Source organism: Podarcis melisellensis, assembly GCF_964234715.1.
Source record: "Podarcis melisellensis genome assembly, chromosome: 17".
NCBI lineage: Eukaryota > Metazoa > Chordata > Lepidosauria > Squamata > Lacertidae > Podarcis > Podarcis melisellensis.
Genome location: NC_138534.1, coordinates 1041283 through 1069246, shown reverse-complemented (window position 1 = coordinate 1069246; position 27964 = coordinate 1041283). Strand labels below are relative to the sequence as shown.

Genomic DNA, 27964 nt, shown 5'->3' with positions numbered 1-27964 from the left:
GTTCCCACACGTGGGCATAACTATGATGGGAGATGCAGTGGCAGCTTGAGGCTGGAGATGCCAGTGCCTGAAGAGGCTGGAAGTGAGTCAAAGCGCTACCACGACTGCATCACAATCTGAAGCAGCGTAGAAGTCGCCAACACGGTGCCCTCCAGATGTTGCTGGGATTACAAAGTCCTATAAGGCCATGGGGGTGTTGGGGGGGATCCAGTTGGCTTGCCCTGTTCGTGGAAGAGTCCTGGATCCAAAGAGAGGAATGAAGCACTCAAGAGGGAAATGGGGGCAAAAGGAGGCCACATGCCATTTGAAAGAAGTTACTTTATGTACAAGTTTTGCCACATGCCAAAAATATTTTCTTCTGGAAAAAAACACACTTTCAAAAGAAAAGAAAGAAGCCCCCAGAGTCAAGTGAAGGAATATTCTTCCCAAACTCCTTAAGAAAATACCCGATGTGCTTCTGCAGGCCAACCCTGCCTCCGCGGGTGTCCTGTCCCTGCTCTCCCCAAACATTGCACACATAAACCTATTTACAAGCCAGTGCAATCCCTGAGCCTGGAAGCAGCAGCAGTGGCACCAGAGACACTCGGCAGAGGGGAGAGAACTTCCATGCACTTCTGTTGGCCCAGGGCAGGCGCACCACCCCAGGCACCAGGTGCCAGGGCAGAGAAGGAAGGGGGCATTCAGTGCTGGTGGCGGCGGGTGTTGGAGACACTCCTCCTCTGCCGGGGGGGGGGGTGTGTGGTGGCAGCAGCAGCAGCTGTGACACGGTGCAGGCCCCAAACCCCTCCGTGGCCTTGCCACAGGCTTTGCTGCTAGACTCTGAAGCAGCACCTCAGCCCAGCAGCTCGACCACCACCCCTGTAGCTAGAGAGGGGCTTTGGAAGCAGCCGGCTGTCAGAGAAGGAGGTCCATGAAATGCAGGTCAAGGGGAGCCGTTAGCTGTGAGAGGAAGGCGGCGGTGGGGCAATGGCTGGAATTATTGCTCTTGTTGAGGGGAAGAGGAGGCACTTGGGAGGTGAGGGGGGAGAAAACAAGGGTCTGTTTGTCCAGCCAGTGACCAATGGGAGGGGTTTTTTGGGGTGGGGGAAGTGTCCCAACCGGCTGCAGAACCACAGCGGGGTTTGAATACCTTTGCATAGTCCTGCAGGACTGTCTAGAGCAGAGGCCCTAAAACCAGGAGCAGCAGAATAAGGGCAACTCCCCCTGATGCTAGAGAGTAAAAGGGGAGGGGGCAGCACCCACAAGGGGAGGGGGCAGCACCCACAAACGATGCACACATCCCCTCCCCCATGTGAGATGGAGAAGAGGGACACTTCCCCCCTCCCCCTTCGCATCTTATAAAAATGCTGGTGCAAGACAGTGGCCCTGTCAAGGGGGCAGGAGACAGACAGACACACACACACACACACACCCCCAAAACACCCCCTTCAGAGCAGGGGAACTATGTGCAAAGCAGAGGGGATCCATTCCCCCTCCCCCCTATTCCATAGCCTGAGTAAAGAGCTGCTGCCCTTGGAGAATCCACTGCTAGCTTCAGTCTGAGGAAGGGAAGAGGCAGGGCATTCAGCCGCCCTCCCCGGCTGCAGATGGAGGAGGTAGGGAGGGGGGTCAAGGTCAGTCCACATCCATAAAGTCCCTACTGGCTTGCTTTCTGGGGTGGGGCTCGCAGCAGGCCCCACCGCCGCCGCCATCCTGGTCTCTGGAACCTGCGGCACTCGTGGGCGCAGCAAGGAGGACAGGGTGCCGGATTTTGTCCTGACGCTGGTAGAAGAGCACATAGGCAGCTTTGGACTGTTGGGGGAGAAAAGAAGCGTAAGAGGCAACAGGTGAGGGCAAAAGAGATGCTTAGGAGCCTGAGATGCAGATCAGGGGAAGGGGGGGTCACAGGGGGAGTTCAAGTGGCATAGGATGGGGTGGGGCGAGGGAGAGTCAGGAGACATGCAAAGGTCCACACTGTTGAGTTAAAATGTCCTGTGCCGCTTTTTCAAAGAGGATCAAAGCAACTTGCACTACAGGAAACTCAGTTCACAAAGAATCAATGGGGTAGAGTAGATCACATGACCAAGAAGGGGGGTTTGTGTTTGAGTTCTCCTTGCCCCACATCTCCAGGCCATGAAGCTGAGAGAGCAAGTGGTGAGGATGTTGTTGGGTTGGAGGGGGGAAGGAGAGCAGTCAGATCTCGAGATCCATTGCTTGAGGGCTGCATAACTGCTACCCTGAGCTCACTGGAGGAAGGGCAGAGTGCCAACGTGAGAGATTCAAGTTCCTGACCCTCCATTCTTAGTCCATGGAAAGACCAATGAAGCAGACAGACCGCAGTGCCAGGACCTCCTTCCTGCCCCCACTGCACCCCTCAACTTGTTCAGGATAACACCAGGGGGCTTCTAAAGCAGGAAAAAGAGATAAGTATCAGTCTGCTTGAGAAAAGAGACTGGCGGACAACCAAGTTCTGCTTCTTCCTTGCAAATGAAAAGCCCAGTCTGCTTAGAGACATGCTGAGATGCGATGGAGGTGTTTTTGTAAAGAGATGCACAGGCCATCGAGGGAGATTTTGCCAGCCTGCCAGCCAAAAGGGTGGGATGGCATTGCCATCCAAGACACCTGCCAGCAAGTGCCAAGAAGCTGAGCCCATCCAGGGCCTGACTCACCTCAATCTGGACTTTGGAAACTGCAGAGACACTGCTGTCATCAAAGTAGAACCACGTTCCGCTGTCTTTGTTCCGGGCAAAAGTCGTGTCTAGAGGGCACAAAGACCAGTCAGACTCACCAAAGTGCTGCTTTGCCTTCTGACACCCATTGTGCCCCTTCAGGTGCTTCACAATCACATCACCTGTCAGGCACTTCCTCCATTTGTGGAAGAGAAAAGAATCGGGCCAGCTGGAGCTTCTGCACAAACAGCATTTTGCGTGGCGCACCCAGTCCTCTGGGGAGGGAATCTGCGGGGTGGGCTACCTGCACTGCTCCTCTGCTGCATGAATCCTGCCACAAGCTGAGGCATCCATCAGCAGGGCCTCAGTTTACATTTAAAGCGGAACCGAGCAAGTTCTAAGCTGAACTAGTGTCCACTAAGATCTCTGAAACTACAAAAGGGCTGGTGAGGTCTTAACAGTTGGAGAAGGGATTTTCATTCCGCACTGAGCTTTTCCCCTCCCCTCAGGGACACCACTTCCTACCCGCCCCTCTTTCATCTACCAATAGCCAACATTTGTTTGCACTTAGCCTTTTCTAATAGCAGCTGTTTACTCCCCATGTGAAATTCTGCAACAATGAATTGTTCATTTCTAGACTGTTCTCATGGTCATTTCTGTTCCTTACTGTTTTGTTCCCCCAAAAAAGAAATAGCTCTCGCACAGACACACAGGTCACATTCACCTGCAGTGCTAAAGAATGGTTTAGCATCCTGATAGGTCACAGCAGGCCGTGGGCTTGTGTTTTTGGCAGGGGAGCTGCAAGACACTTCAGTTTCTGTCCTAATTAGCCAGAGTTCAGTGTGATGTCCTAAACTGAACTTAATCATAACTATGGTTACAGAAAACAAACTGGCTTCATAAACCATGGTTTGAAGTTGGCTGGTTTTCACTAACTATGGCTAAGACTAATTGAACTGACACAAACTGCGGATGTCACAACAAGCTGAGGTTACCCCCTTCCTCAAGGAGTTTCACCCCATGTCTCATTTAATTAAAGCATCTACTCTGTTGTATCTGTACAGCATGTCACCAATGCTGGTTTCATTTAGTTGCTTCTACTGACTCCGCAAATGTTCTGTGCTCTGTTGGTTTGTACAGTATTTAATGCTGAGTTTTATTATTCTACTGTTTGATGTGAACCCCCCAACCCCGGGAGGGGTTCTTTGTAACTAGAGGGTATCATATAAGTATTACAAGATGGTTATAATAACAATACAGATTTAAATTCAGTTTATCGTTTAAGATGATGTTTTTTGCTAAATTTTGTTAGTCAAAAATTGGGGGTCATCTTATACATGGAAAAATATGGTATTTCCTTGATCTTCCTGCAGCCGCCAGAGAATGCTTCCACACATGCCGCTCTTTCTCACATGCACACACATATCTGCTGGGTCATGGGCTGCGCTGCAAACAATGCAAAGTTATGGGCAGCAACTGGAGCACTGAAAGGCAAGTGCATCTGGGGCCCGCTCCTCTCCTTTGCTTGGCGTGTGTGCCCTGGAGAAAGAAACCGAGTGCCAACGGCTGCCTAGGGAGACTTCAGGCTCTCCAGCAGTGAAGCACAATGTCCCTTCAGTGCCACCGCCAGGAGAATGGGGGTTGCAGTCAAAATTATCTCAACAGCTTTGAGGGCAATTGCCTCCCAAAAGCTGAGCAAATTCTTAATTTCTTAGTTTGAGGTTCAAAAAAAATAAGGGTCATCTTATACATGCAAAAGTATGGTACTACATGGGGTGGGATTCACCTAATAAGCCCTGGTCAGCAGAAGTGCTGCCCAGGGACTTCCACAATGGGGCTTTCCTTCCCTCTCCCCTCTCTGAGCTCCCCCAGAAATTGGCTCTGGGGGTATGTGGAAATTGAGAGAACTCGCCAGAACAGCACACGGGGACGAGGGGAGGGATCATTCCACCTGGCAAGCTGAAATGCTTGCGCAGACAGAATTACTGGAAAGCCACCCATTAGATCTCAGATTTACCTATTGTGCATTTTCACTTTGTAGGAAGGATAAGTCTTAAGTTCTAAGTCTTCGGCTGCCCAACAAAGCAGGCTCTAATTTTGCTGTTAACCATTTCATTTCAACTCCAAGTGTCTCTTCCCCACCTTGCATTCATTCCCTTCAACACAAAAGGAATACATACAGCCCCAAAATAATACATACAGTGCCCATCTCGGAGACCCCCGTAGTGGTTCGACACGGCGATGAGGTCATATTTGTACAGTGTGGGGTCAGTGTCTTTCTGTGGCTTGATGACGAACTCTGAGAAATCGAGATCCCTACAGGACAGAGATGAGAATGCTACTGTTTTCTAGGGCCAGAGAGGGATCCCCTCAGCAACACCCTCACATAGTTTTGGGGCAGAACCAGCACCGGCATCAAAAGTCGCAGCCACCCTATTCCTAAGCATACTCCTAAGCATCATGCTAACTTCTGGGGTTTAAGGCTGCACACCTTGAAACACAAACGCCCGCTCAGAAATTCTCCCCCCCCCCTTGTAAGGCCCGTTACTTCCTGCCGACAGCTGAGGACAGTCTTGTGAATCAGCCCATAGAAAGTTGCTAGCTTTCAGTTGTTTTTACTAGACTGCTAAGAGGGAGAAGAAAAGGATAAGGAGTAAACCCCACGAATTTTTTCAGTCCTGCAGATGGCCAAATGGCACCTTGAATGCCTTCTTCCGGCAACTCCTGCAGGCAAGCTAGGGACAAATGTATTGTTCTGCTTCCTTTGGAGGCCAAAGGGGGCAGGTCTTGTCTCTGGGCAACCCAGAACTTCCACACTGGCTGCCCAGGCGTGCGCCCCGGAGAGGTCACTTTGGTGTTGCTAACACAGTGGTTTGACTGCCCACTCCATTGTCTCTTGAGACAGACGGATGCCAACAAGTGACTTCTAACCTCTGTTTCCCAGCAGGTTGTGGTGGGAGAGAAACCCTTTGCTTTTTGTAAAGCAGGAAAATGCAGACGACTAACCTCCGAGCACGCTAGTAAAAACAAATGTCTTCTACCAGTTGGGTTGGTGTAGGAGGAATGCTTAGACATGCTAGTGATCAAGTGATCTATAAATGCCACGAACAAACAAATGCCAGGCTGGCTCAGGCTCCCAAGCACCACACAATTCTAGAGTGCCCTCTGGGTGCCCTGAAGTCAGACATGGTGGGAACCCATGCTGGACTCTTGACTCTCATCATCTCCACCTTTGGGCCACCCTGACTTGGGCTGATGGGTGTTGAGAGCCCACAGTGCCCGGAGGACCACAAGTTCCCCAGTCCTGCATTAAAGTCATTTTTTAAAAAAGCAAATGTGCTCCATTTTATCAGGTATCTTCATAACTGGGGAAGTGCTCCCTGCAAGCTGCATAAGCCAGCTCCAGTGGGAAGTCAACATGCCTTCTGAAAAACCTTTATTGATACTGGGTTTGAAAGGAGGAGGTAGCTCTTTGGCCCGTGGAATCCTGAAAATTTAACAAGAATGCCTGTTTCCTCTGAAAGATTTCTCCCCAGTGGAATGATTTCAGAGGCATGAGCCACCCAAAATAAGCTGTCCCCATGTCTCTTCTCATCCCTACAAATTGTCTAATGATTTGGACCAAGTGGCTTACTGGACAGGGAACTCCACCAGGGTGTCGAGCTTCTCCCTGGAGAACTTGGTGTAGGAAAAGCGCTTGAGGTGGATGATCAGGATCTCTGGCAGCGACCACAAATCCAGCTTCTTGGTGGCCAACTGGTGCTTCTTGCAGGTGGGGCAGTACCTGCACGAGAGGAGCTGGGGGTGAGCACAGCACTCAGAACAGCAGAAAAGCCACAGGTGTTTGCATGAGGACTAGCAGGCAACCCATCTTAAGACACAAAGGAGGAATCCTGAGACGGGTATCTGGGTTGGGGGTAGGAGAACAAACGTGAAAATGATTTGGTCAGGGCACCCAAAATCCTGCAACACACACCAATTCTGAAAACTGAAAAAAGCCTAGCCAAACACTAGGTGAAAAAGAGGGTCATCAGGAGGATCTGCAAAGAGACCCACCAGCCCCATGGTTCATCATCTCTTTGAAGTGAGAAGTCTGGAGGTCTGGTGTCATCAGCTGTGATGGACCAGATGACTCTGCCATTGATGCCCGCTGCACATGAAGGCATGTTGCCCATGATGAAACCAATGCACCCCTGTGTGTGCCGAGGGGTGGGGGTTGTCTTCTCCTCTTACATAACCAAAGTGCACGGGGTCGCACTTGCATGGGGGGGGCTCCCTCCTTCTCAAGATCCCCCGAAGTGTCTCCAGTCAGGCTAGGCAAGAGGGTTCCAGCTGTAAGGCCCTTGGCTGCCACTACCAGGCCAGAGTCGAATGGGGCCATCTGCACAGCAAGCAATACCAGGCCGGAACAGTTTGAGCCATAAGAGAATCTGAGGTGCTGCAGCTTTGCCAACCCACGACTGGAAGGTCGGAGCCAGCTGCCTCCAGGATTCGACTCTGCTTCACCGGTAGCTCCTTCCCTTCCTTTCTGCTCTGGAAGCAAGAGCCCCACCCGACCCACCAGGGCTCTCACCAGGGATTCTCCTCCTCCAGGGTCTCCATGGTGGTGAAGAGTTCGAGGCACTCCTGCAGCCTCACTGGATTCTTCCTTGGCGTGAAGTCCATGCAGTCGTGCTTGATGTAGCCCTGGCAGTGCACACACAGTGGGGGGGGGGAGAGGTGAGCGGAAGTGGGGAGGGGGCGCCCATCACCCTCCACTTTTTTGCCTGTTGTCCCTGACCATGAGAGCCAGGCTGGCAGAAACTGGGAGTCCAGAACCCTCAGGAGGTGAGCTGGAGGAGGGCAAGGGAAAGAGAAAGGAGGACGACTGGGGGCAGGAAAATGCCTCGCCCTCACCTCCGCCTCCGCCTCATTGTAGTAGCGCTTCCTCATGTTGGAGTCCCAGTCCATGGCAATGTACGGTTGGGCTGTGCCAAGGGGAGAAACTGCGGTTAAAGTGGCAGGAACCCCCGAGCATCTCTCAAAGCAGTGCAGGGGGAAGTCATTCATGAAACACCAGGCTAGAAGGAGCCTGAACAGGACTAATCCTGCTGCTCTCCAGTCACCACTGCCACACCCACTACAGTCCCACCCCCTACAGAAGTATCCAGAGGGCAGTGCCTCAGAAGGAAAGGGGCCAAACAATGAGGAATTTTGCCACGGAGCAGAAAAGGGTTTCTAGCCAAAGGGCAATCTTCCCTTCCAGGTAATCTTTTGCATGGCACATGTCACTGGTGGCTGCAATTACTCCAGCAATGCAGCCATTAAGACCCAACACGGAGCCTTGACACTCACTGACCAGAAGGTGGAAAGGTGAGAACACGCTGTATTCTTAAGAGCACAAGAGCCCTGGGAGATCAGGCCAAGGCCCCACCTGGTCTGGCATCCTGTTCTCACAGGGGGAGACCCCAGGCAGGACCTGAGGGCAGCAGCACTCCCGCCTCCTGCAAATTTCAGCAACTGACAGGACCACCAAAATTAGTGGAACTAAGTGAGTTGTGTTCATTCGTGTCAACGGGTCCACTCTGGTTAGGACTGACCCGGGACACAAGCCTTAATCAACATTCCAGTAGATGAGTGTTTGCATATCTGAGCTGGAGGCCGTTAAACAAAAAAGGTGAACCTGAGAATTTCAGAGAAGGGGGCTGGAATAGCCCACGGACACGTGTGCAGCCAGGCTGGGAGAGAGGCTCCGAAGAGGGCCTCCCCACCCCCACCCGTTGCTGCAACAACCGCAAGGGAATCCCAGAGACTCTCCCACCCCCCAGTACTGGGAGCTTGCATGGACCAGCAGCCAGAGGGAAGACTCACAGTTGAAGGAGACGGTGCTGCCCTCGTCCTGGGCAGCCGTCCGGTCGCTGGTCCCGTTGGAATTGACGGCCTGGAGGGTGAAGAGCAGCTTGCGGCGCTTCTGGCAGCATTTGCGTTTGGCCTGGTTGGCCGTCGGGGGGCTGGGGCTGGAAGAGGGTGTCTGGGGGGACTGAGGGGGCTGCTGAGGAGCTGGGCTGGGGCTGGGCCTCCCCTCCACGCCAGCCCCTTCCTCCCCCACAGAGGCGTCCGAGGGGTTTTCCTCCGCCTCCGAGCTGGGCTCCTGGCTCGTGGAGCCTTCTGCCGTCGTCTCTTCCTCTTCCTCGTCCTCCCCTGTTGTGCATTTGGAGAGGAAAGGACAGGCAGCGGCCAAATTAAAAACCTGGCCAGCCCCACCCCATCAACACTCTGCCCTCGCACCAACCCCTCACCTTCACTCAGCCCATTGGGCCTCTTGTTGTAGAGGTCCTCCTCCTCCTCCTCACTCGGATCCTCCTCTTCCTCAGAGTCTGGTCGTGTCACGTAGCGGCTGCCAAAATGGGGGGGGGGGGGAGAGGAAGCAAGTCACACCCTTGGCCACTAGGGGGAACCACTGTCATAGGCAGGCTCCACAGCTCCCCCCTGTGGCAGCACTGTGCAATGAAGGGCACTGCTGGATGAAGATTCGAGTGAAGAAAGCAAGAGACACGCTTGTCAACTAGAAGAGGCAGAGGGCTGGAGGGAGAGCAGGGGCAAAGCTACTTTGCAGAAAAATAATGTTGAAAGAAGATTCCGTAAAGTTTTTGCTTCAGGCATGAACCAAGGTTTACCAGGTTTAATAGAAAGCAGAGCGTTTGAGCATGAATGGGCCACATCTCCCCCCTCCCCCTCGAGAGCAAAGTGCCCCAGATCATGCACTGAACGCTTCTCGCTTTTTGGTAATAGGAATATCCCTCTGAGCATCTGGAGACCAACAGGGTGCAACTATGGTGCCCTGCACTGCCAAGTGCAGCAGCGAGCCCAAGGCTGCTGCAGGGAGATGGCAGGCAAGTCCAATACAACACACCTGCCGGCCCCAGGGCAGTTCTTCCATCTGCCAGAACTGCAAACACAGCTCCCTGTGAAGATTTCTCTCCCCTGCAAGCAGCAGACCTAGAGGGAGTGGCCTCCCTGCTATGGAAGGGCCTGAATGGGGAGTTCAAACTCAAACTGGAACCAACAACCCAGCTAGACTTTTATATCTTCTCGCACACAAGAAGAGAACCTGGATTGCTGAACCCAAAGCAGTTTTTAGGGGCATACAGGAGCATCCCCAGATCCAACCCCTGACATCTCCAGGGAGGGCTGGGAAAAGAGCCCTGCCTGAACCCCTGGAGAGCTGCTGCCAGCCACTGCTGACAATACCAAGCAAGACAGACCAGTGGTCCAGCTGAGGGTAAGGCCGTTCCCCATGTTCCTTTGTTTCTACTGAATTCTGTGCTGCAAACCACAAAGTGCGGCTGAAGCCGTTCAGGAAGTGCCCTGCCAAAGATGTTGATCTTGAGGGACAGAAAGAAAAAAAGGGGTGGGGTAGGAGGAAAGACAGCATAGGGGAAGGCAGATATGCTTCAGATATGGAAAAGTACCAGAAAGGGAGCAGACCCCAGCAAGGAATTCCTAGGAAACTGTACAGCCCCAAGGGGAAAGCACCTTGGAGTAAGGAAAGGAGATTCCCATTCCACAAACCTGTGGGATAGAAGGAGCCATTTACTTGCAGGGGACAATGGGGGATTGAGGTTCAAATGCATCCTCAGCTTGGAATGCTCACTGTGTGATCTTGGGCTGGTTGGCCCATGCGCAGAAACATCATTTTGAGGCCTACCATCAAGCATGAATGAGGCCACCAGAACCAAGGGTTCCATGTCCCCTCCAAGGTTTATAAAACAAGAGACTGTTCAGACACACAAGCTGCTGGCCCTCCAATATGGAGTAAAATCAAGAGATGGACACTGAACCACCTGGATCTCACCTTCTTGCCTTCAACTTGAAAGTTGGGATCCAGGAGTGGACAGCAGCCTGACCACAGGTGAGCCGCACCCCCACCATACAAAATGCAACACAAACATTCCCAAGATCCCCAAATACATATGTTTGGGCTAAGGATGGGTCTTAGGTCTAGACAAAAGTTGAAGACTACTGGCCTACCTGATGCAAAAAGGAAAACAAAGGAAAAATAACCCAGGGCAAAACTCTAAGTCTCCCCACTGCCTTTGGGCTGCAGGCCCTGGGCAAGGCACTTCTGTCCCCTCCGCTCCCAGCCTCTTCAAAGCAAGCAGGCAAATAGCAGAAAGGGCACTGGAGGGCCAAGGCTGCTGCCAGGAACTCACGAGAGCCGGTGCAGCAAGAGCTGATAGAGCGAGTCCCAGGAGAGCTGGTCCCGGGGCACAGACACCAGGAGCGGGTGACCAAAGAGAACCACCCCATAGTAGGTGTTGCTGTAGTCGCGGCCCTGGGTGCGCTCGCGGAGGTACACGGGGAGCACCACTGCATCTGCCGTGGCTGGATCCTCCAGTGTGGACACAGACACCTCGTATCTGGAGGGAGAAGGAGACAAAGATCCAGAGGGGGTGGGAAACAAGCAATGCCCTCCTTGCCCTCCCCCGAAAGATGAGACATGCATATTACCAGGAAGTTGGAGTAAGGCTTTGAGTGTGGTGGCGCCTGCTCCCTCCCTTGACATATGAGACAGGTGCCGCCTCCGTTGTCTTTTTGGCACCCACAAGACCTCCCTCTTTCAACAAGTGTTTTAGATATGCTGTAAGCCGCCCAAAGTGGCTGGAGAGACCCAGCCAGACGGGTGCGGTGTAAATGGGTGTGGTGTTATTGTTATTGAAGTGGAGATCTTTCTTCCAGGCTGAGTCTGCATTGGAGCTATTTTTAACCAGTTCTATAAAGAGAATTGTTTTGGCATTGTGTGTGTGTGTGTGTGTGTGTGTGTGTGTGTATGGAACCATTTTTCTTTCTACACTTTTCTTGTTTTATGTTCGTAACTGTTCTTTGTTTCATTTTACAGTGGTATATTTCATTGTTCTAACACACCTTGGGGCATTACAGTAAAGGGTGGGTAAGAAATCTAATAAATATCCAGAGGGAAGGCCCCGCCAGGCCTCCAGATACATTTCAGCAGCAGGCAGAAAGAATAACAGAATTGCAGCATTGGAAAGGACCCCAAGGGCAATGCACAACTCTGTGGCTGTCTGTATGCTACAAAGAGCCACTTCTGTCCCTGCCCAGATATGCTATTTCTAGAGCCAGTTTCAATTATCTCACTAACTCCTAGATGCCTTCCATAAGGCGCTCTTTGTACACATGAGCCCATTTCTCCAACTCTGGCCAACATCAGGTTCCACAGAGGTACTGCAAAGATGCCCCCCTCCTCAAAGAGAGCTCCTCCCTGCTGGTCTTCAGGTGCAGCCAAGACAAACCCATTCTTGCAGATTCAGGTAGGTAGCCATGTTGGTCTGACACAGTCAAAATAAATAAATAAATAAATAAATAAATAAATAAATAAATAAATAAATAAGTAAATTTGTCCAGTAGCACCTCAAGAGACCAACTAAGTTTGTTCTGGATATAAGCTTTTGTGTGCATGCACACTTCTTTAGATACACCTTCTTGCAGACCTAGGCATCTTCCTTCTCCAATGGATCTACTCCAACCCTCCTCCGCTGCAGCCCCCCTGCTCGCACACTCACATGAAGATGTCGTCCCGGTCCAGGATGCAGCTGAGGGATTCTTCCATCTGGTAGATCTTGTAGAAGCGGTGACTGAACACGTCAGCCACCATCATCTGAGAAAGAGAGACACACCGAGTCACCACAGAGGGAAGAAGGAACTAAGGGAACTCTTTTACTAATTATTTATTTAACCAGATTCAATCAAAATCTCTAAGCAGTTTACTTAACATATGCACTAAAATTACTGATTAAAAAAAAATCAGATGTTTTTCTCTCTGCCCCCAAACTCACCCGCTCAGCAGGCACCTCTGTATGCTTGGAGAGGCTGTGGCAGAGATCTAGCACTTTCCCAGCCTTTGGGACAATCAGTCTGTGCTGTAAAGAAAAGAAAGGAAAAGAGGAGTTCAACTTAGTGTTGAGAGTCTGCCTGGAACAAAGCCAGAAGCCCAAACCCAAGACAAGTTGCCGTGAGGTGACCCCATGCTGTCTGTTTCCTTGGGGACCAGTTCCCATGGCTCTCCCAAGGCTCCCTTCAGCTCACGGCCAGATATGAGCAAGTCCTGCCCCCGCCTCTGTGGCGCACCCTTGTTCATTGTCCCCAGGCAGGAAGAGTATACACAGGAAACTGCTGGGTACCAAATCACACCATTGGTTCCCTCTAGCTCAGCACTGCCAGCAGCTCTCCAGGGTTGCAAACAGGAGACATTTGAAGCCCCACCTGAAGGTGCTGGGGATTGAACCAGACTCCAGGCAGGCAAGCAAGGCATTGGCTTTCTGGTCCTTACTGCAAATCACAGCGACTCAATCCTGTTTCATGCAGAAGCCCTGCTCGTCTTGCCAGGCACCTTCCCTGACTAGTTGCTTACCTGTTCGGGTTTCTTGCTGGGGTCCATGGACACAAAGAAAACCTCCATCACCCGGTCCTTGCTGATGGGCAGGGGAGCACTGAGGTAGCAGAAGGGATCAAAGGTCACCGAAACCTTGCCACATTCGGGGCACACCAGCGTCGACTTGAAGAGCCCGTGGAAGATGTCGACAATGATGGAGTGGTTGCGGCGCTTGTGGTTCCGCCACGCTTCCTCCGCTACTTCCTGGGAGGGAGAAGGAAGAGCTAGGACAGGGCTTCCCTCTAGCAAGGGGCACATCACTGCCAAGGGGTTCCAAAATACATACACCCAAAACCCAGACACAAGCCTAGCTGATAAATCAGTTTCTAGGACGCAAGGCTGGCAGTCGAGACCCTTGTCCTACTGCTGCCCTCCAGGGGTTTGGGGCTACAGCTCTGTGCTGGTCAGGGCGGATGGAATTGCAGGCCAAGCATCCAGAGGGAGGAAGGCTGCCTTAGAAACTGCACTGAGCTGCCTGCAAAGCACAGAAACCTCCTGCAAACCCCCTCAAGGACAGAGCTCTCCTCCAGCTTCCCTCTTGCCTCACTCCTCTCGGTAGGCTTGGAAGCCCAAGAGCAAAGCTAAGCTCCTCTTTGCCGGCTGTGGAGGCGAAGGTGGGATGTGCCGTCACCTGAGATATTGTACAGTGGTAGAAGGCTCCAGAAATTCATTAAGATTATGAACTGAATTGAACACACAGTGACAGAGTATTTCCTGCATCCCACCTTCTATGGCAGCAGTAGGGGACCTGCGGCCTCCCAGTTACTGTCAGACCCCCAAGTCCCATCAGCCACTGTCCGTGTGGTCAATGGCTCAGGAATTGCTGTCCACCAGAAATCTCAAGGACCACAGGCTCCCCATCCCTGCTCAGGGCACTGCCTCAAACAGCCTCCAAATTCCATCATTCGCCAGTGAAAAAGCTTTGGCCGAGTCAGCACCTGTGTTTTCCACTGCATGTTACAGGGAGCTAGTGACCTGCTCCGTGAGGCTACACAGAGGATCAAGACTACCAAAGACTCAGCACATCACTGAACTTCCTATGGAAGCAACACACAAAGAGCATGGAAATCACAACTGAGAAGGTTGCAAGTTTGCCCAGGTTTACTCCCAATGTGCCGCATTCATTTAAAAAAACAACGCAAAAGTGGCTGGGCCCCAGAGTTGAAATCCCCAACGCTGCCAGGCCCTGTACACCCTGCTCACCTCGTCTGGCCTCCCTGCTGCATCCTTCAGCTCTATGTACTCTTTCTTCTTGACCCGGTTGAGGTCCTCATGCAGCCCGTCAAGCAGAAAGGAGAGCAGCTCCTGGGAGTCGTGCTGCTGGTAGCCAAGGAACTGGGAGGCAAAATGGCCCACTTTGGTCTGCAGGGAAGAGGAACACCAAGAGGGTGGCCTTGAGCCCCAAGGAAGATGGCAAGAGAAAGCGCAATGGTGAGGAAAAGCTCACCTTGAACATGCGAGGCACGATGGAGCGGTGGTGGCCGGACCACTGCTGCTTGATGAGGTCAGCGTAGGCCTCTGCAATCTCACCCTTCATGCCCAGGGGGTTGTTGAAGTTCAGCTCGTCCAGGTAGCGGTTGTTGAGGAAATACTCAGTAAGAGGGGGCACATTGCTGAGACACTGAGAGAGAGAAAGAGGACCATAGTCCATAGAAGGAGGAGCTCAGCAATTCCAGAATGGAACAGGTCTTGCATATCCTAAGAACCTCAGCTGCTTGTGTATTCCAAGAAAGTCTTTAGTACAAGAGAGTGAAAATAAACTTCCAAATATGCACTGAGACCTGCACAGAAGACTCATTCCCCCAAGCCAGGATATTTATCCTGGCAGTTCTTTGCCCCTTTGCTTCCTGGCGGCTCCTCAAGCAGCTCAGAGAGCACGTGGTAAGGACACAATATTAAGCGGCTCACCAGTCCGGGGGTGGGGGGTGGGGAACCTGCAGAAAGAAGATGACCACTTGGCTTCTCTGCCTTGGGAGGATCTAGTTCCCACCCATTAACCCACCAACACCTAACCCGAGATCTCCCGGTGTAGGGCAGTAGACAAATTTAATAAATGGTAATAGCAATAATAGGGACGCAGGTGGCACTGTGGGTTAAAGCCTCAGCGCCTAGGACTTGCCGATCGAAAGGTCGGCAGTTCGAATCCCTGCTGCGGGGTGCGCTCCCGCTGCTCGGTCCCAGCGCCTGCCAACCTAGCAGTTCGAAAGCACCTCCGGGTGCAAGTAGATAAATAGGGACCGCTTACCAGCGGGAAGGTAAACGGCGTTTCCGTGTGCGGCTCTGGCTCGCCAGATGCAGCTTTGTCACGCTGGCCACGTGACCCGGAAGTGTCTCCGGACAGCGCTGGCCCCTGGCCTCTTGAGTGAGATGGGCGCACAACCCCAGAGTCTGTCAAGACTGGCCCGTACGGGCAGGGGTACCTTTACCTTTAATAGCAATAATAACTGGAGAACTGCTTCAAGTCTTTCCAGCAGACAGCAAGTTTTGCTATTTTACTCCCCACTAGTGGGCAGACAGAGAACTGCAACAGTGCACCCTGCTAGAGAGCTCAAGCAAAACCCTCCTTTTGGCCGAGGGGCTCAGCCTCCAAGCAACAGCCCCCCCCCGCCTCCAAGCAACAGCCCCCCCCCCCAGCCTCCATTTTTATTTACTGTGCTCATGTCCTACAAGGAGCTCAAGGCAGAGTCTGCTGCTCTTCTCCCCACCAGCCTCCATTTTTATTCTCACAGCAACCGGAGTGAGGTGGGTTAGGCGTTAAAGAGACAATGACTGGTCCAAGACCACCTGGTGAGCGCCACGGTCGAGTGGGGAATTTGAACCCGGGTCTCCCTGGCCCTAGTCCACCCACTTAACCAGCTACGCTGTCCTGGCTCTCAGCTCTGCACCTGCCACAGCCTGCGCCTCATACCTGCAGAGCAGAGTTCATGAAGCAGGTGTTGCCTAAGTTGGTGAGACCGCAGACGCCAGGCTGGCCCTGATAGAGTTCCTCGTCCTCGAGGGAGTTCTTCCTGGGGGGGGGGGGGAGAGGGAGACTGTGAAGAAGGGCAGCTGGAGGATGAGGCCCAGGGTCAGGAGCCAGACCGCAGTGAATCCCACAGCACAAGTTGCAGTTAACTCTTTAATTGCAAAAACACATTTGGCACAGGAGTGTCAGGCCTAAGGAGCACAGCAGCGCATCTCCAGTAGGTTTTGCCTGCATGAAGCCAATACTGAGACAGAAGGTCCCCACCTCTCACAGCTGCCTAAGCCCCCTCCTCTCCAGGATTTCCCCCAAGCAATTGGAAACTGGGCCGGCGTGAAGCCAACCTCTCCTCCACCCTCTTCATGCTTCTTCTGGTTCTGGGACACCAGGGGGAGGTGCTGCACCAGGAGGAGGAGACCCCCCCCCCCCCCCGGTTACTTTTTATTACTTTTTTATCATTTTCATTTTTTTACAACTTTAAACAGATAACTTTAAGTCCAAATACAAACAATACATTTATCGCTGATTTCCCTCCCACCCCCATCCGTGGTTCATTTTCTTTTCTACTACATATTCTATTCTGCCGCCACCCCCCCATTCTCATTTTCCCAATTTTGTATCAATATATTTCTTACTGCTGAATTTATTCTAATGCTGTTAACATTTTAATATGTTTATATTTTTTTCAAATATCTTTTCCAATCTTCCTTAAAAATTATTTCATCCTGATCTCTTATTTCTATATATTCTGCCAATTTCATCTGCCATTCTTCCTTTGTTGGTGTCATGTCCATTTCTGTGCAGACATCAAGGGTGCTGCTGTAGTTGTGTACATGAAGAAATTTTGAGACTCCCTGGATTCTTCACCAGCTGGACTCTGCTCTGCCTCCGAGTCTGGACTGCTCTCTGCCACAGACTCTCCCTGTTCACTAAGACCTGTTACCCCTTCAGCTTCCACCACCTCCTCTTCCCAGTCTTCTTCCTCTGACCACGCATTGTTGTCCCACCACAAATCTCTGGGCTATGAGCCTTCTTCCCTTGGGAGCTCTCCAGCTGGTTCCTCCCACCATTCCTCGACATCCATGACACCCGACTATCTGCTGGAACAAACAACAGCCAGAGAACAGCAGCACCTGCAGCCTCCCACAGTTCAGGCTCAATCTGCTCCTGAGACGCAGCAGCCTCTCCGGCAGGGATGCAGACTCTGAAAGCGCCGAGGAAAGCCAGGTGCCCCACTTTGGAGCTGTGCAAACACCACATGCAGGTACTCACATGATATGTGGTCTAGAGCTGGGCCAAGTGCCGTCCTTACTCCTGGTCTCCATTACCACCACCTGGCAGGAGTGCAGGTGCCAGCAGGGGGAGGAGGGGAGGAGGGACAAAGGAAGGAAGGAAGGAAGGAAGGAAGGAAGGAAGGAAGGAAGGAAGGGCTGGATTAACTGCCATGTATCTGGACAAGCGTCTCCGAGGGCCTCATAATAGAAGCTGCCATTCCTTCAGTCCAAAACAGATGGGCCCGGAAAAGGCCAACTGGTGGCAAAGCATCTCAACACTCATATACACTTTAAAACTGTTTAACTAACTCCAGCACACTTTGTTTTTAAAAAAGGGAAATGGGGCAGTGAGGGAGAAGTGCTAGCGCAGGTGTCTGTCTGAAGGCAACTGAGTCTTCTTTTTTTGCCCCCACAGCCTCACCTCCCTCCATCACTCCTCCCAGTTTTGTGTTGTTGGTTTTTAATGGCAGGAACAGCAAGAGGGTATGGGCTGGTTTTAAATCAAGCTTATGCGATGGACTCTTCTCTGTTCTTTATTAGCATCCAGTGTAGTAGAGGGGAAGACAACCCAGGATCCAAGTCCAGGCCAGGCTAGCCTGTGGCTTGTGCAGGAGGGGAACTGGCTAGAGATTCTGGAAGGGTGAACACAAATGCTCCTCATTATGGTGTCAAAGCCTCACACAGAGGCTCCACACTGGGGACCCCAAGAGGATATGAGCCCATCCTTCCTATCCCACCAGGCTACCTTTCCCTCTAGCCCAAGCTGACCAATGAGCTCAGAGCAGACTAGGCCAACTGGCCGAAGCTCTCCAAGGCCAACTCAAACCCTTGGACTCAGGTGTGGAAAACCGTTGGCCCTCCAGATCTTGCTGAACTGCAATGCCCATCTCTCTTGGCCCTCCTGGCAGTGGCTGGTGGCAGTTCTGGTTCAGCAACATCTGGGCAGAGGTTCCTCACACCTGCTTTGAATGGACACGCCAGGGATGGATCCTGAGATCTTCTGCTCGCAAAGTAGCCCCAGACCCTGGCGATAGGAGCGTTACCTGCCCTGAACTGAGGCAGGCATCCAACACCGTCATCTGCAAGTTCCGTAGCCGCTCACATGAGCCGTCTGAGTTTTTCACCCACAACCTTGTCTCAGCCTCTGCTGGAACGGAAAACTGGCGTCGTGCTTCCTTCAGCACCGTTTCTAGGTGAGGGAAAGAGGTTGTTTTATTTATTTATGTTTAAAATAGATATGTGACCAGTGCTTTTTTCTGGAGGTACATACCCCTAAACATTTTGTGAATCTAACAGGAGAAGAAACTAAAAATTAAATTTTTTTAGTTTCTTCTCTAGCACGGTGAATCATCAGTTCTGTTGCCACCCCGATGGCAGCCTCATTTCCTGTCATGGTGTTTCCTGATTCTCAGAGGGAAGCGAGCGTTTAATGTGTGAAGCAGGAGTTGGAATCTAGCACCTCATGGCAATGTGGAAGTTACTGTGAGCTGTCAGCTGTGTAATATGAGGTAATGCATGTTCTTTGTACTTTTGTCCAATTTAATGTATTAATTTTTCCCAATTTGAACCACAAAATGGATTTTCTTGAGTGAAAATGAGTGTACCCCTAAACATTTTTTTAGGGGGGAAAGCACTGTACGTGACCAAAGGAAAAATGGTCCCTCTGTGAGAATCCTGGGCCTTATTCCTTCTCCTCACAGCCAGTCTTGTCTCCACCATCTGGGTCCTTACCGATAACGTCCATTCGGCTAAACTGGGCAGTGACAGGGTTGTCCATGTCACTGTGCTGGCAAAGGTAAAGTTCCACCAGGTAAACCTCCACTTTCTGCATGCTGGAAAGATCCACCACCTGAGAAGGAAGAATCAGAACTGCATCCGTCAGTAAGAGACCGTGTACCATTAACGGGGTGGGGGGAACCTGAAGCAATGCATTTCTTCTCTGCCAACACCAAGGGATCCTTGAGGAACATCAGTATTTCTGAGCAACATGGAATACGTTGTTCTGTTGGACTCTACGACAGGAAAAGCACGTGTCTCCACAGCGAGTTTCTAGTTCTCATGGCTGTGGGGCAAAAGACTGAAACTGTGCAGGGAGTTTCTGCTAAAAGCTCAATAAAACTTCACAGCCCAACTCCATGTGCCTTTTTGCTCAGAGGTGATACTGCCCCGCAATCTGAGCTGAGGTAAGCACAGGACTGCAGCCTTTAAAGCAAGGGGAGCTAAGGTCCGGAGAGAGGGAGGGGAAGAGAGAGAGAGAGAGAGAGAGAGAGAGAGAGAGAGAGAGAGAGCCCACTGTGCACCAAAAGGGAACAAGCAGAGCACTTGCTAGGATACTGGGCTCCACCAGAGAGCAGGAATGGCTCCAGAGGGGGCTGTGTCCAGCTAGTCTCTCTCCAGCCATGACCTCAACAGGCCCGCCAATCTTTTCAGCGCCCCCTGCAAAACAGGGCCGCTGGCCTAGGCTGCAGGGACATGGTAAAAATTTCTGAGAGAACGTTTATGAAGGACGCCAAAGGAACCTATGCTGCCCAGGGGTTGCCAACCTTTTGGCGCCCATTGGGGCACCTGCAAAGCACCAGAAGTGACATGAGCACTGCGTGCGGGAAACACCCTTGCCCCTGGGCCAGAGTTAGGCTTGCAAAAAGCCACCAGCTGGCCAAAGGCTCCCTCTGGGTCTAGTTCCAGCAAGGGGAGGGCATGGGACCTTCCGGATGCCAGGGCAAGCCTCTGCAGGCACTGCACTGGGGATCAATGATAAAGCACACTTCCAGTTAAAATTCTTCTTATTCCACACAAGACAGCTGCTGTTACTGACATGAGGAGAGGAGTTTCACACAGAAAGTCCTGCAGCCTCTCCTCACATTCCTGTCACACTCTTGGTAGAGTGGTACCTCGGGTTACAGGCGCCTCAGGTTACAGACGCTTCAGGTTACAGACTCCGCTAATCCAGAAATATTATCTCGGGTTAAGAACTTTGCTTCAGGATGAGAACAGAAATCGTGCAGCGGTAGCGGGAGACCCCATTAGCTAAAGTGGAACCTCAGGTTAAGAATGGACCTCCAGAACGAATTCAGTTCTTAACCCGAGGTACACTGTACTCTATAACCAGTGCTCCCCCCCCCCTAAATAAATGTTCAGGGGTTTTCTCATTTTCCTACTCATATTGAAATACTGCCCCTCAATGAGGCCAAACTTGGATTCACAAAATGTTTAGGGGTATGCATACTCCTGCGTCCCCCCAGAAAAAGAGCACTGTCTATAACCTAAGCTAAATGGCCTGTTCTTACATCCTGGCAAGTGCTGGCCATTACAATGGCTGGAAAGCGGGCAAAGAATGAGAGCTTCTGCGTTGGGAGCAACCTGAGCTAAGGGTGGAGATGCCAGACAGAGGGGGCCAGACATCAGTTTCCAAGGGCTGAGGGTCCATTAACCTCAAAGAGGGTCTCCAGGGACTTTTCTGAATAAGAGTGAATGGAAAGCACTTGGCTGCACAGGTGAAAATAAAGGCTGACCTCAGGGATACCTTTGGCGTGGGGACTCTGCCAGTTGCTGAACCACCAAGGCTCTTGGGCAACCCTCTCTCCACTGAGAACCAAGGGAAGTCCCAGCCAGTATGGAGGAAACTGGCTTCTAGATAGATAACCTCTCTCTCGCACAATATGCACATCAGGTTTGAATGGGGGGGAGCCTCTCCTCCTCCCAATTCTCTACCTCATTCTCAAAAGCTCCATCTCTCCTCCTCTCCGTTTGTCACAGCAGAATATGCCAGTGCTGAAGCTCGGGGGGGGGGGGTGGAACAACCTGTGGCCACCCAGATGTTGTAGGAATCCAACACACAACCAATTGCTCAGGGATGTGATGGCAGCTGTGAATCCCAATATCAGGAGCACAGATGCCTCAACAGTCCATGCTCTCTAAGCTACAAACTTCTCACCTTGCGTTCAATGGCTGGTTGGTCATGCTCAAGGCCATACCAGGTCACCAGCTTGTTCCAGACCTCCTCTGGCACCAGAATGTATTCCTCATGCTCCACCAGTCTATCCTTCAACCGGTACGACTCTGTATCTGGGAGGATGGAAGGAAGGAAAAGGGCTTGAAATCCAACAGGGCCGTCTGTCTGTGGAGAAGGAGAAAGGCTGGCACAGGACCTTCATCAGCAGAACTCCCTGCTGTAAGACAGGAAAGCTATTTCTCAACTTCCAACACATTTCCCCTTCCATGATACAACAACTGCATCCAGGAGCCAGCTCTGGGATGGAAAGCCAGACGAACAGCTGACTGGGCATCTTTGGATCTGTGGCTACATCTTAGCCCCTCCACCCCACAGGGTTGTTGTCTGGATAAAATGAATGCCATTCTGGGCTCCTTGGAGGATGGGGTTAAAAATGACATAGTGCTGGTTTTCATCTAGCTGTGCTGCCCTGGGAATGTATGTCAAGGGAAGAAGGAAAAAATCTCAAAATAAAATAATAGGACAGAGGAAGCTGTACCTTCAAAGAGCTCAGCATTGTTGATCCGTCCAGGGAAAGAGATGGAGTTTTGATCTCCAGATTCCACGTATGCTCTCCACTGTTTGTACCAATGATTCTCCAGCAAATACCTGTGGGCAAAGAAACAGCAAGTTCAAATCCAGAACCACACCAGTGTGCATAAACATAAGCAGGCAAGTCTCCCTCCATCCTCCAGCCCAAACAGGGTCAGGAAGGATGCCTCCTCCACAAGGAAAGCTAAGGTCTCAATCCAAAGCCTTGCAACTGTGCCAAATACTGCATACATCTGCTTGCAGCTTATCAGTCCAGACAACTGAGAATTCCCACTATTTTGATTGAAATAGCAAATTTCTAGTCCTCTTGACCACAGAGATAAGCTTTAAAAAGGTAACGATCACACCATCCAAAGGCTCAGATAAGGAGGAGGCAGGTCATGGCTCCCTTCAGCTCCAACCCCTCTTTGCAGCTTCCTGTCACAGACCCAGTGCCAGCTCGCCCAGGTCTGCTAATATCCAAAGTCCTCCTCTCCTCCACTTCCCTAGACTAGGGCAGTAAAGATGGGCAACACAGTCACAGCTTCGACTGAAAGCAAACAGGTGTGCCTAAGAAATCGTAAGTTATTTCTAGGCCCATCATCTAAAAAATATTTAGTTAAGTAAACACCTTGAACCAAACTATGGCTTAACTTAAATATTACCCACACTTCAATCTTTGTGCTTTGTTGCAATGCGAAAGAATACACAAGGTAACTTTTGCTTATTAAATTGTGAATTACCACATCATTAGAAGGAAAGGCCCTCACTTGCAGCCCCACAGAATAAAAGAACCCCTTCCAGTTGCTCCTGGTTCAAATATCAAGTTAGCCAAGAATTTGCCAGGCAAGCCCCTGCCATTCAGTCTCAACCCCAATCCTACAATTTGCAACTACTGGATAGAAATGACCATTCCTCACACCAGGGGCAGGGCAACGGCGGTCCCTCCAGACATCAGCTGCCATCACCCTGACCAGCATGGCCAATGCCCTGCAAAAACTGGAATTTTAGCCCAGCCAAGACCTGGAGGGCACACATTTCCTCATCCCATTTTGCAGGGTCACTGTGTAAGAATTAGACTGCAATCCAACACTCACCTATCTGGGAATAAGCCCCACTGAACTCAGCAGGACTTCCTCCTTAGACACGCAGAGTATTGTGCAATGTATAAGAAATACTTGGGACGTTCGAAGTAAGAGTCTTTCTATTAAGTGGATTAAATCACGTAGCCTCAATTATTTGCATAATTTATTCTTGCATTCAATTTGTAGATGTGGATTGTCTACAAAAGTCAGTTTTAATTTTCTGCTTGGCAGTAAACCAAGATCCCTGCCCATAATCTCCTTCCTTCTTAGTCAACAGCCTGGATTTCCATGGGCAGAAAAACCTGCATTCCACCCCCAAGGTGGTTGATTTTATATTATCCCTTTATACCACGATAGGGTCAGCTCAGACCATGAAATATGTGTCCCATCCTGAAAAACAGTTCCCTCTCCTATTGCCCTGGGGTACTATATTAAGAGGTCCAGAGAAGGAAACAGGCTGTCACCTTAACACCAGCCGCACGATGGCAAGGAGCAACCTGACGGCAGCGGAGCCTCCGCCTGATCTTCCAGTCACATCTCTGGCGGCTCAACACAAACCACAGGGCCATAAAAGGGGCCGGCACAATCTTGAATACATATTTGGTGCGTCGTAAGCAGACCACCTCGAAGTTTCCACCCTTTTCACGGAGGAAACTTTGTTCTAGCAGCAGCATCAAGGTTTGGACCCCTTCCTCGTAATATTGCCTTGGACATTAATGTAAGTTCAAGTACAGAATGCTCAGCTTCCGTCCTTTTGTGACTGTGCAGGGGTCTCTGGACATTGAGGAAAGCAGGTGGGGTAAGGGGAAGACCCCCCTCTCCTCTTCCCTACATCCAATGGCACACTCTCACCAACTGAGCTCAGCCCTGCGTGGTTCCTCCATCCAGACAAGCTCTATGGGGCCAGGAGGAATGGGAAGGGCTGAGGAGGGGGAACCCAAAGGCAAGATCACAGCTTGCAGGTGTTACACTGGCTCAGCACCCACTGGCACAGTCCCACTGAGAACCTGGGAGCGACACCATCTGATAAAGCCAGCATCCTTGAAATTCCTCAAGGCTTTGACCCGCAAGGAGAAGCAACACATGAAATGAAAGCATGCCTTTTAGTTAGACAGACATCAGCCCAGCAAAGAGTTCTATGTAGCTAAAAAGCCTGTCAAGTCTAATATATGGTCTCTCTTTCCTTTGCTCACAATTTCAGGCCCAGACCAGTTCTAACTCAGGATCAATGAAGACCATTAATTGGCTGGGAAACATTTTTAATGCTAGGAAAAAGTTCTAAGTTCTTCTCAGGCTGGGGAAACCAGTGGCTGGGGAATCCCTCAGGGCTCCCACAGTGGGACAAGGGCAGAACAGCTTGTTGAAAGCAATTCAACCCCCCCCCCCACCCTTCCTGCGTGAGAGTCTGAACCAGCTTCCCAGGGAGCTACATATTGATCATGACACTCATTCACTGCCATGCAAGGCGAGCTCCTCCCACTAGTGAGTCATGGGGAGGAAATTAAATGGGGGGCCAAACTGGATCTGAGCAAGCAGTAACTGCAGCAGCTTTCTTGTCTCAGCCCATTGTGTGAGCAGGAGCAGAGGGGAGAAACAGCAGGGTAGCCTGTGCAGAATGAAGGGCACAGGAGAGGCGTAGAGAGCTTTAAAAACAAGGACTAGAACAGTGGTTTTCAACCTTGTGGGGTCCACAGCTCCCTCGACCAACCACATTCTTTCTGCAGCTCCCCTGTGGAAGCCACTTACCCTGGGGTTCCATTACAGAACGTGCATTAAGTGGGGACTTCCCCGTTCTGCCCTGCCCCTTTTTGGAGCCACTTTTGGACACGTGCAAGGGGGAATACAAGTGTCAATGAGAACCCAAGCAAACGTGTAAAACTAAGGAACTGTTATCGTTACTGAAGCTGAGGAGGATTCTTGTTTGTGTGTAGGGAGGGGGAGATTTTAAGAAGATCAACAGTCAGGCAAAAATGTTTCCCCACTTTTTTTGCCTTTGTTTTATTTCAGGAAGATAATGGGCTGCAAGTTAAAGGTGTCGACTCCCCCGAATGTTCCTCAGAGAGAAAAATAATGCAGGAAGATATGGGCTGCAAGTTAAAGAAAGGATGCCCCCCCCCCCCCGGGCTCCCCTGAATGTTCCTCATGTCACCCCAGGGTGCCACAGCACACTGGTCAAAAACCAATGGACCAGAAGCTTGAAGCTGGTATGCAATGTGAACCGACTTACTTGTCCCACACTTATTACCAAACTTATCTCATTTACGCTGCAATCCTATGCACACATTTACTAGGAAACAAGCTCTTTTGAACTCAGTGGGATGACTGGCTTCCAAGTAAAGGAGCATGAGATCGGACTACGCACCTCATGGAACTGTTGAGTTTGAAGGGTCCCGAAAATCCTCTACAACCCCCTGCAATGAAATGAGGAAGCTCTGCCTTTCTGCTCTGTGACAACGGAGGTGGTTTGTTTCACTACTGGGGCCGTGGTTCCCCAACTGTCTTCCCCAAGACACAACTGCATGTTAGTTGGCACAAAACAGGTTGGAGAGGTAAGATTTCTCTAAACCCTATCTAGGAGAAAAGTAGGTGCAGCTGACACAGGGAGTCTAGGTTCAGTGACAAAAACAGGAAGTTTGCCAGTTTATCGAGAGTGAAACTAAAACTCATCCCACAGAAGATAAAGCCACACAAGGATACAGAAGACCACCAAGCGCTCATGCAAGAGACAGGGGCTGCTACCAAATGAGGCTGGCCTTGTAGGTGGGGCAGCTGAGAAACCGAAACTTCACTGCACTTGGATGAAGCCACTAAGAGGGCGGGGGGGGGGGGTAAGAAGGCTTTGGAACCAAGCCCAAGGCATGTCTATGGGGGATCACCCACCTCCAAAACTAGGGTAGCCCTTAGAAACAACAACTCAGTGCTGGGGGGGGGGGGAGGAGCAGTTCTCTCCAACAGTAACTCCATGCTAAGTACCTATTGAAATTCTTTCTGACACAGACACAGAAGTCTTTTCTTGGGGTGGGGATCACCAAGGTCACCTCAATAATCCTGCTTCACAAGAAAAAACAAAGGGGGAAGGGAGGTGACTGGTTTTCAATCACATAGTTGTTTAGAAATATTTGAATGCTACAGCAAAGCACACATATTTTGGCAAAGAGTTTAGAACCACGAATTCTTTTTTTTTAAAGGGGGGGAAAACCATGTAGGAAGAGTGGGTCGCATTCACGAAATCCACTGCTGTAGTTGGAGTGTCTACCCAAGACACAGGAAGGAACAGAAGAAAAGGAATTAAACAACCAAACGCAAGAAGATGCCGAGTTGATTCAGAGCAGCCACTGCGTCCCAAAAGGAAAAAGGGGACGAGCATTTTCATTCCGGAAGTCAGCATGTCGGCAGAGGAGAACTTGAGGCTTCTGCTTCCATCGGAGACTCGGGGAGCCGAAGGAGTAAATCCCGCGAGCTTCCCGGGAGAGGAAATGCTCCGCGACGCCCCCCGGCCGGCCCCGAGGAGGGAGGCCTCCGGGAGCCCGGCGGGAGGAAGGAGCCCGCGACCCCCGTCCGAGGGAGGGTCTCCTCGCGAGGAGCCTCCGCCCCGCCCCGCTCACCACTTCTCTCCGGCGCGCAGCGGGCGCTCCCGGCCGGGCTGCTCGGGCCCCTCGCCCTCCACCTGCCGCCTCTGGGCCTCCAGCCCCGGCAGCCCCCGCTCCGCAGCCATCGCCGCCGCCGCCCGCCCGGAAGCCCGTCGAGGAGGCGCCCGGCTCCCGCCGCCCCGCCCCCGCGCTTCCGCCGGCCCGAGAGGCGGGGCGGGAAGGGGAGGCGGGCCGGCGCCATCTTGAGGGCGGCGGGCGGGGACTCGGGCCCGGCCTCTTGGCTGCCCCGTCTCTAGCCGAAAATGGACGCGGCCTCTTTTTATCCGTATGCCGGGTGCCGTCAGAGAGAAAGGAAAGGGGGCGCGATGCATTCTCTTCCGCAAAACCAGGCCCGTGTCTCAGGGCGGAAGCTTTTGCTGCCATGTTTGTTGAGGGCATGTTCCCTGCGCTAGCCCGTCTAAAGTCAACCATCTTTGGTGCTGGTAAATGTGCGGGGCGGACAGAGACGCCATCTTGAGAGTGGCATGTGTGATTTCCCCCCCCTTTCCAAACCTTAGGTCCTCATCTGTTTAGTCGTGTCCGACTCTTCGTGACCCCCTGGACCAGAGCACACCAGGCCCTCCTGTCTTTCACTGCCTCCCGCAGTTTGGTCAAACTCATGCTGGTAGCTTCCAGAACACTGTCCAACCATCTCGTCCTCTGTCGTCCTCTCCTCCATCTTTCCCAACATCAGGGTCTTCTCCAGGGAGTCTTCTCTTCTCATGAGGTGGCCAAAGTACTGGAGCCTCAGCTTCACGATCTGTCCTTCCAGTGAGCACTCAGGGTTGATTTCCTTCAGTATGGAGAGGTTTGATCTTCTTGCAGTCCATGGGACTCTCAAGAGTCTCCTCCAGCACCATAATTCAAAAGCATCCATTCTTCGGCGATCAGCCTTCCTTATGGTCCAGCTCTCACTTCCATACATCGCTACTGGGAAAACCATAGCTTTTACTATACGGACCTTTGTTGGCAAGGTGATGTCTCTGCTTTTTAAGATGCTGTCTAGGTTTGTCATTGCTTTTCTCTCAAGAATCAGGCGTCTTTTAATTTCGTGGCTGCTGTCACCATCTGCAGTGATCATGGAGACCAAGAAAGTAAAATCTCTCACTGCCTCCATTTCTCCCCTTCTATTTGCCAGGAGATGATGGGCCCAGTGGCCATGATCTTCGTTTTTTTGATGTTGAGCTTCAGACCATATTTTGCTCTCTCCTCTTTCACTCTCATTTAAAGGTTCTTTAATTCCTCCTCACTTTCTGCCATCAAGGTTGTGTCATCTGCATATCTGAGGTTGTTGATATTTCTTCCGGCAATCTTAATTCCGGCTTGGGATTCATCCAGCCCAGTCTTTCGCATGATGGATTCTGCACATAAGTTAAATAAGCAGGGAGACAATATACAGCCCTGTTGTACTCCTT

General features: G+C 51.4%; 1 protein-coding gene across 1 annotated transcript; it reads right to left on the bottom strand.

Annotated features, from left to right (window-relative positions):
- Nucleotides 1–303: 303 nt before the first annotated feature.
- On the bottom strand, nt 304–26881 carry USP11 (ubiquitin specific peptidase 11; the record flags this gene model as incomplete). Its single annotated transcript, XM_081895179.1, is given in 25 exon segments — nt 304–1791; nt 2649–2737; nt 4849–4964; nt 6283–6432; nt 7222–7334; nt 7545–7615; nt 8499–8828; nt 8927–9024; nt 10841–11047; nt 12209–12303; nt 12482–12565; nt 13057–13281; nt 14281–14439; nt 14525–14698; nt 15986–16085; nt 17312–17373; nt 18357–18502; nt 19045–19162; nt 21248–21378; nt 21804–21913; nt 26526–26724; nt 26727–26767; nt 26769–26800; nt 26802–26863; nt 26866–26881. Coding segments are annotated over 25 exon segments (3105 nt in total). The 3' UTR covers nt 304–1614.
- Nucleotides 26882–27964: the final 1083 nt, after the last annotated feature.